This window comes from Myotis brandtii, unplaced genomic scaffold (genome assembly GCF_000412655.1).
Source record: "Myotis brandtii unplaced genomic scaffold, ASM41265v1 scaffold1460, whole genome shotgun sequence".
NCBI classification, from domain to species: Eukaryota; Metazoa; Chordata; class Mammalia; order Chiroptera; family Vespertilionidae; genus Myotis; species Myotis brandtii.
This window is the reverse complement of record NW_005355248.1, coordinates 523,490-533,013: the sequence shown is the minus strand read 5'-3', so window position 1 is coordinate 533,013 and position 9,524 is coordinate 523,490. Positions and strand designations below refer to the sequence as shown.

Below are 9,524 nucleotides of genomic sequence, written 5' to 3'. Positions count from 1 at the left end.
ATAGGTTGTGACTCATTGCAAACTACGTACCATCTGCATAGCTGAGATCTCAAAGCCTGCATCTCGGATGGCCATTAGAATCTTTCCCAGCATTCCTGGAAATACAGAACAAACACGTGAAAAATGCAAAACTTCTCAGGCATTTCGGCTGCTTAGAAATACAAATTTTCTGCATCAAGTTACTTTCCTTTGCTTACACTCTCTATGAGGAAATCACATTTCCCAAGGGACACTAAGTCCCCGAGACAGCACCTATGGCTATTCCCTCCACTGAGAAGTCATTTCCACAGGGGAATCCAGTCCCTGAGACAGTCTCCTATGGTCATTCGATCCATAAGGAGGTCCAGTCCCTGAGACAGCCCACTATGGCCACTTGATCCACTGGGAATACAATACAGGGAAGGAATTTTGTTTGGTTTCAGGTGTTTTTTTATCCTATGTTCACACAACCTGTACTATTAATATAATAAGTAGTAACAGAAAATACAATTTATTAAATACCTAGCGATTTGCACTGAAAATTCCACAATTCTTGCAATGAAAATTCTTCCATTAGGTAGGGTTATTTCATTTAATCTACTTAGGTAGACAATAATGGTCTCCTTGCTTAGCTGATAAAACTGAAGATAAGAATATTTGAGCCCTGGCTGTGTTACTAAGGGTTAGAGTGTTGGCTCACACACTGAAGGGCCATGGGTTCAATTCCCAGTCAAGGGCATGTACCTGGGTTGCAGGTCCAATCCCCTATGGGAGGCAACTGACGGATGTGTCCCTTTCACACGAATGTTTCTCTCTCTCTCTCTCTCTGTCCCCCGCCCCCACCCCCGCCTCTTCTCCTCTCTCCCTCCCTTCAGCTCTGTCTAAAAAGCAATGAAAAAATATCCTCAGGTGAGAATTAAAAAAAAAAAGCTTGACATCTGGCCACTGTCACATACCTAGAAAGCAGCTGACCCGTGACTCATAAATAGATCTTTAAGACTCCAAAAATGAAGGAGTGTGCTTGTCATGAAATCACCATGCCTCCCCCACAGGTTCAATGAATCCTTTTAAAATTATCCTTGTTTTCACTGAGCACCTACAAGGGCCAATCACTGAGTTACGTTATAGGTTGATCTAGCCAGACTTAGATCAATGTTTACAGCTAAAATTCCCACACTGGTTATTTTTTAAGCAGGCTTAGGTCCCACAAAGCTGCAGATACATCGCCATGCTGCTACTCTGCGAAGGTTTTGGCTCACAATTTCTTTATAGTCCTAGATAAGAATCTTCTAGATAAGATTCTTCAAATACCAACTTCCTTATCAGTCTCCAAGTTTTTGCCTGAAGACTTTGCAAACCAGTCGATATTTCTGACCTTTTCCTGACCTATAGGCAGCCCCACCAATCGGATCGGTATTTCACTATCATAACAGCAGAAGCTTGCTGGCCTTCGGTACTGTAACACCCACATTGTTTATTATCTGCACCCAATTCCTCCTCAAATGCACTGGTAAGCGGAGCACAGAGGCCTGAGCCCCGAAGGAACGGTGCTGCTTCTTCAGTGGATGGTTTCCTAGACGTGTGTTGGGCAGTCTGCCAGCCACCGAGGGGCTGAAAGGCGCTGGCTCTGTGAAGGTGCCGGAGGGGAAAGCCAGAAACCAGCACAAGGCCCTGGTTAGGAGAAATCCGAAATGATCTCTTCCCCCACTCCCCTCTGAGTCACAGATCCAGACAACAGAAAAGTCACTATAACTACTTGGCTTAATTCTATCTTTTGTTTGTAAAAACTAAATACTTTGTTTCAGCCCATATTTGCCAGCAAAGTTCCAAGAACTGCATAAACCTACTGTACCAGCTTCTATTAGGTGCACAACTTGACTGTTAGTTCTCTCAGTGAAAGATTTGATGTGTAAAATAATTTCAAAAACATTTTTATTATAAGACTAGGGGACCAGTGCACAAAATTCATGCACAGATAGGGTTCCTAGACCTGACTGCCGGTGCACAAAATTCATGCACAGATAGGGTCCCTAGACCTGGACGGCAATCAGGGCTGATCAAGGCCTTCCTTCATTCCAGACTACCCCCTGGTGGTCAACGCAGATCATAGCGATCGATACCAGGGCCTCCCTTCCCCAGCTGCCAGCCAGGGCCTTCCTTCATTCCACACCACCCCCTGGTGGTCAACGCACATCATAGCGAGTGATAGAACTGGTCTCCTGGTCAAACTCCCAAGGGGACAATCTGCATATTAGGCTTTTATATATATAGATTACCAAGTTCAGTAACTCTATTTTTTTGTGTGTATTTTAATGCAGAGAAAATTCAATGTAAAACATCTCAAAACTTATGTAGAAAAAACAATTCCTTAATAGGTTGTGACTCATTGCAAACTACGTACCATCTGCATAGCTGAGATCTCAAAGCCTGCATCTCGGATGGCCATTAGAATCTTTCCCAGCATTCCTGGAAATACAGAACAAACACGTGAAAAATGCAAAACTTCTCAGGCATTTCGGCTGCTTAGAAATACAAATTTTCTGCATCAAGTTACTTTCCTTTGCTTACACTCTCTATGAGGAAATCACATTTCCCAAGGGACACTAAGTCCCCGAGACAGCACCTATGGCTATTCCCTCCACTGAGAAGTCATTTCCACAGGGGAATCCAGTCCCTGAGACAGTCTCCTATGGTCATTCGATCCATAAGGAGGTCCAGTCCCTGAGACAGCCCACTATGGCCACTTGATCCACTGGGAATTAAGGGCTCCAGGAACATCAGGGATGACCCTGAAGACGAAAACACTTCTAAGATACTATTTTGCTCTAGGGCCCATGAAGTCCAGTGATGTCCAGAACATGAAAATCAAACCACTAAAACTCATACTACAAGAAAATGAAATTCCCAAGTATTAGATACACAGAAAGTTCAGAGGAGAAACATCAAATTAAAACTGAAGAGGCATGCCCTAACCAGTGTGGCTCAGTGGATAGAGCGTCAGCCTGGCCTGCAGACTGAAGGGTCCCAGGTTCGATTCTGGTCAAGGGCATGTACCTTGGTTGCGGGCACATCCCCAGTAGGGGGCGTGCAGGAGGCAGCTGATCGATGTTTCTCTCTCATCGATGTTTCTAACTATCTCTCTCCCTTCCTCTCTGTAAAAAATCAATAAAATATATTTTTTAAAAAAACAAAAACAAAAAAAACTGAAAAGGCATCAGAAGCTCCACACGAATCTGGGAAAGTGAGCATATCCTCACAACAGTAAGATGTCAAAAAGAAAAACAGCTGAAAAGAGAAATGTAACCAAAATGGATGAAGGCCCTGGGTGTCAGCAGGAGGAATTTGTATAATGGGGTCTATGAACGCTGCAAGGCTGGGACTGATTTTCAGATTCCATTCACTTTCTATAAAAATATTCTAAGTTTCTTTATTTTTTCAAGTCAACTAAAATTGTCTGTCTCACATACATTCACACACACCCATTCTCACACTCACACATACCAACTCACACTCACATTCACACACACACTCTCACACCCATTTTTATACTCACACATCCACTCGCACTCATACACACCCACTAACACTCACACACACCCATACTCATACCAACTCACACTCACACATGCCCACTCTCACACACATTCTTACACTCACACACACCCACTCACACTCATACACACCCACTAACATCCACACACACATTCTCATACTCATATACACACCCATTCTCACACTCACACACACCAACTCACACTCACATTGACACACCCACTCTAACACACATTCTTACACTCACACACACCCACTCATACTCACACAAACATTCTCATACTCACACACACACACATACATACTCACACACATACATTCTCATACTCACACACACTCACCATATTCTGGGTCATCTGGGTGCTCACCCTATCATCCCAAATCACCAATAAGTACCAGTGTCTGGATGGGCATCTTATCTAGGTTACTGTCACTGCAGCTATTTTCCTTGTAGAAGGCTGAGGGATAAAAAAATAAAATAAAAAATGATGCCATCTATTTTCCAAATGACACATTGGTATCACGTGAAGGCCAAATGACATCATAGCACACTGTACAAACAAAGGTTGTGTGGAAGTCTGAGCATGTAACAGGCTCATGTCAAACTCTGAACAGTCTGTACCATATCCACATTGACCTTCATGATTTAGTTTTGGCAAACATCTATATATATATAATAAAACCCTAGTATGCAAATTGACCAAATGGCAGAATGATTGGTTGCTATGATGCGCACCGACCACCAGGGAGCAGACGCTCAATGCAGGAGCTGCCCCCTGGTGGTCAGTGCTCTCCCACAGGGGGAACACTGCTCAGCCGGAAGCCAGGTTCATGGCTGGCAAGTGCAGCAGTGGTGGTGGGAGCCTCTCCTGCCTCCGTGGCAGCAGTCAGACATCTCCCAAGGGGTCCTGGACTGGGAGAGGGTGCAGGCTGGACTGAGGGACATCACCCACCCCCATGCACGAATGTTGTGACCGGGCCTCTAGTCTATATATATAAAAGTCACGTGACCGGAATGATAGAACCAAAATGACCAGAATGATGAGTTACTATGACACCCACTACAGTGGCCAACCAGCCCGATCAGGGCCCCAATCAGCCCCCCCAACCTCCTGCAGCCCCTCCCCCTAGCCAGCCCAGCCTTGATCAGCCCCCCAACTGGATCAGGGGCAGGGCTGGCTGGTCAACCTCCTGCGTCCCCTCCCCTGGCTGGCCTGGCCCCAATTGGGGCAGGCCAGCTAGACCCCACCAATGCACGAATTCATGCACTGGGCCTCTAGTCACATTATAAAATTTATCCATTATATAGCTTTGTTATGACCGAATTTATAAAATTGTTTTAAACAGTTGTACATGAAAAAGTTTATATTTAACTTTATATTTGGACATATTTAAGTTGCATTTAAGTAAAATAATTTATGTTAACACTGGGAATACATTTTTCCATCAAGAGGAAACCCTGCCTGGTGTGGCTCAGTGTTGAGCATTGACCTGTGAACCAGCAGGTCACTGTTCAATTCCCAGTCAGGACACATGCCCTGATTGCAGGCTCGATCCCCAGTAGGGGCACTCAGGCAGCCGCCAATTGATTATTCTCTCTCATCATTGATGTTTATATCTCTCACTCCCTGTCTCTTCCTCTCTGAAATCAATAAAAATAAATTTAATTTTTTTAAATATGTAAAAATAAAAGGAAACCCTGCCAAAAGCAATGGAGACTCCCAGAAAGCCTGAGCAGAACAACACAGGACAAAAGTGGTGTTCTAGGAAGGTTACTAAGGCAACAACGATGGGGCAGCTGATCTGAGGGAAGGAATAAAGGACAGAAGAAGAACAAAGGCTTCTGAAATGATCAACATGCCGACTGGGCTTGGGTGGCAGCAGCAGAGAAGGAAGGAGTAGAAGACGTTGCCAAGCAAATGTAACAGGACGAACCTTGACAGATCGTGAAGAGGAAGGAGGAGGAAGGTTTTGAGTCTAAGTGACTGGCAGAATGTGGCACTTTAAAGAAAAACAAAAACAAAAACACGAGTAATGTAAACAAATGAAGGAAAAAGACACTGAATTATTTTGAACAGAGAAACAGAATTTTAGAGCAGGACACTGACGGGTACTTGAGGACAGAGCTTGGCCACTGGCTGAAGAAGATCACTGAGTGGTGAATGAATGAAGTCCCTGGGAGTTGGGGTATAGGTGCCGTCCAGAGATATAATGAGGTGCAGAGAGATTAGAGCTGGAATGATGAGACTAGATGACTACTGTTTGACAAAAAGAAGAACAAAAGCAAAAAAAGAGCTTTAGTTTTAAAGTGTGGGAATTGAAGAATGAAAATAAATAGATACATAAGAGGAGGCATGCAAGAGAATAAAGAAGATACAACTGTGACATGACAGTAGTATCACAGCATCAAATGGAGGGGGAGTTCTTAGAATAGAGAGACAGTTAAGACTTAACGGAGATTAAGGACGCTGGGAACTGAGATAACATATAATTTCAAGCCTCTCCCAGTGGATGTGCAGGAGGCAGCTGATCGATGTTTCTCTCTCATCGATGTTTCTAACTATCTCTCTCCCTTCCTCTCTGTAAAAAAATCAATAAAATATATATTTTTTTTAAAAACAAAAAAAAACTGAAGAGGCAGCAGAAGCTCCACACAAATCTGGGAAAGTGAGCATATCCTCACAACAGTAAGACATCAAAAAGAAAAACAGCTGAAAAGAGAAATGTAACCCAAACGGATGAAGGCCCTGGGTGTCAGCAGGAGGAATTTGTATAATGGGGTCTATGAACGCTGCAAGGCTGGGACTGATTTTCAGATTCCATTCACTTTCTATAAAAATATTCTAAGTTTCTTTATTTTTTCAAGTCAACTAAAATTGTCTGTCTCACATACATTCACACACACCCATTCTCACACTCACACATACCAACTCACACTCACATTCACACACACACTCTCACACCCATTTTTATACTCACACATCCACTCGCACTCATACACACCCACTAACACTCACACACACCCATACTCATACCAACTCACGATTATTCTCTCTCATCATTGATGTTTATATCTCTCACTCCCTGTCTCTTCCTCTCTGAAATCAATAAAAATAAATTTAATTTTTTTAAATATGTAAAAATAAAAGGAAACCCTGCCAAAAGCAATGGAGACTCCCAGAAAGCCTGAGCAGAACAACACAGGACAAAAGTGGTGTTCTAGGAAGGTTACTAAGGCAACAATGATGGGGCAGCTGATCTGAGGGAAGGAATAAAGGACAGAAGAAGAACAAAGGCTTCTGAAATGATCAACATGCCGACTGGGCTTGGGTGGCAGCAGCAGAGAAGGAAGGAGTAGAAGACGTTGCCAAGCAAATGTAACAGGACGAACCTTGACAGATCGTGAAGAGGAAGGAGGAGGAAGGTTTTGAGTCTAAGTGACTGGCAGAATGTGGCACTTTAAAGAAAAACAAAAACAAAAACACGAGTAATGTAAACAAATGAAGGAAAAAGAGACTGAATTATTTTGAACAGAGAAACAGAATTTTAGAGCAGGACACTGATGGGTACTTGAGGACAGAGCTTGGCCACTGGCTGAAGAAGATCACTGAGTGGTGAATGAATGAAGTCCCTGGGAGTTGGGGTATAGGTGCCGTCCAGAGATATAATGAGGTGCAGAGAGATTAGAGCTGGAATGATGAGACTAGATGACTACTGTTTGACAAAAAGAACAAAAGCAAAAAAAGAGCTTTAGTTTTAAAGTGTGGGAATTGAAGAATGAAAATAAATAGATACATAAGAGGAGGCATGCAAGAGAATAAAGAAGATACAACTGTGACATGACAGTAGTATCACAGCATCAAATGGAGGGGGAGTTCTTAGAATAGAGAGACAGTTAAGACTTAAAGGAGATTAAGGACGCTGGGAACTGAGATAACATATAATTTCAAGCCTCTCCCAGTGAACTTTTTTTTTATCCTGGGAGACAAAATCCACTGGTCTCTTGTACTTTGAATAAATCATTCACTTGTGTATGATTTCCTAACCTCACACATTGATCATTTAGGAAATGTTAGCTCACTGTGTGCAGTCTTCCAAATGCTGACTCACTTCATTGGGCCACACTGAAAAAAATCACCCCCAATTTCATCAGCATAGTCTTCAAGCATGGGGAGCTGTCAGGCTCAAGGTGGTGAGTAGTTTTCCAAGATTCTAAACCTAGTGTTCACTTGGAACTTTATCATCACTTGGGTCTTTACCTTGGGCAACAACTGCTGTTAGTTGTCATGTCTTTGAAATGACAGGATTACTTCATTTTGAAAAGAGTTAAGCTGCAAACCAGTGGAAATTTCTGGTGTGGCTACAGTCTTGCAGGTAAAAGTGGAACTCCCTAAAAAGGCTCCTTGTTTAGTTCACAACTCAAACAATGGTTCAAGTGCTTTTCGTAAAGACAAAGTTGTATTTGAGTGTGGAGCACAAGTGCCCTCGGTGTACTGCCCTTAGTTCACACAAGTATTAGCAAGGCCTGTACTTGAGGGTAAAAAATTACTCACTTGCATTGCTGCATCGAGGACATTCTTACGTAAGAGTGGCGTTTCCCTGCAGCACCTGATAGTTAAACATGCATGAACTACGAGCTTGGGGCGACTGTCTTGATTTGTGCAAAGGCAGTTTCCCCTGCCACTGCCCTTGCACCATCTGTGCAAATGTCAACACATTTAAAAAGGCAAATAAATCATATGGTTCCAAACTTTCCTACTTTCCACAGCATGATATTTTCATAATGACTGCATTCACATGTGGGATATAAAACTAAAAACAACAATGAACAAACAAGGCAAACAAACAAAAACTCATAGACACAGACAACAGTATAGGGATCACCAGAGGGAAGAGGGGTGGGGGTGGGTTAAGGGTAAAGGAGGTCAAATATATGGTGATGGAAGGAGATTTGACTTTGGATGGTAAACACAGATGATGTAGCATAGAATTATACACTTGAAACCTATATAATTTAATTAACCAATGCTCCCCTCCCCCAATAAATTTAACTTTTAAGAAGGCAAATATAAACTCTTAGTGTCATTATGTACACAGATATGACCTCAGGGATACTGCTGGTGCCTTAGCACAAATCAAGGTCTTGTTTATTTTGATAAAGAAAATGCTTTACATGATTATTTAAGAATCCTGATCTAAATATGAAAGCAGTATTGTGCCTTCTGCATTAACCAATACGAAAGGAAATCACAATCTACACCTAACGTTAAGTCTGTAACCACATTAAACTACCCTGCAGAATGCACCACTGACAGAATAATTCCATTCACAGATAAACCAATAAAAAGTTCTAGTCCGAGTAGCTCTGCATTCTGCCCAGAGCAGTCAGACACGAGACAAGGATATTGCTGTTATTTATGTGGTTACGTGTGGAGGCAGGACAGAGAGGACTTAAGAAACCCATCTGTATTTCGCAGCCTGAAAAGACGAACTGTCAATAACTACGTCCTTTACTTTGGTCTAGATAGGAAATGTTCAGGTGACTGAAGAAATGACAAATAACTATGCAAATGAAGTTAAAATGCAAAACTGTGTGCGGCGCAGCCAACAGGTTCAAGGGGCACACAAAGCGGAGGCCTGCTTCCTGGGCTGGTGTGCACACAGCTAACTTGCTCCCTGGTTTGTTTATAACCCCATGAATGCTCCCTCTTCACTGTTTTGAATGTCAAATCACCTCCCCATCTCCTCTTCCTGTGCCTCAGTTCACAGCCTCATAGTCCTCACTGGGATTGTTCAAAAGCCTCTAAGTGGCCACCCTGTATCCAACCATTAACAATATCTTTCTGAAAACTCTTGCTTCTCCTGGGACTAGGAACCCCCCTCCACCCTCTCTGATTAGAAAGGAAGTTGCCACCTGTCCTGGTGTGGCTCAGTGGTTGAGTGTCGACCTATGAACCAAGAGGTCACTGGTTCAATTCCTGTTCAGGGCACAT

General features: G+C 42.9%; 1 protein-coding gene across 1 annotated transcript in view; it reads right to left on the bottom strand.

Moving 5' to 3' along the window:
• NME7 (NME/NM23 family member 7) overlaps positions 1–9,524 on the bottom strand; it is a 111,637-nt gene that overhangs the window by 58,280 nt on the left and 43,833 nt on the right. The window contains exon 8 of the mRNA XM_005861226.2: positions 2,381–2,445. Coding sequence (XP_005861288.1) covers positions 2,381–2,445 — 65 coding nt within the window. The remainder of the gene's footprint in view (positions 1–2,380; positions 2,446–9,524) is intronic.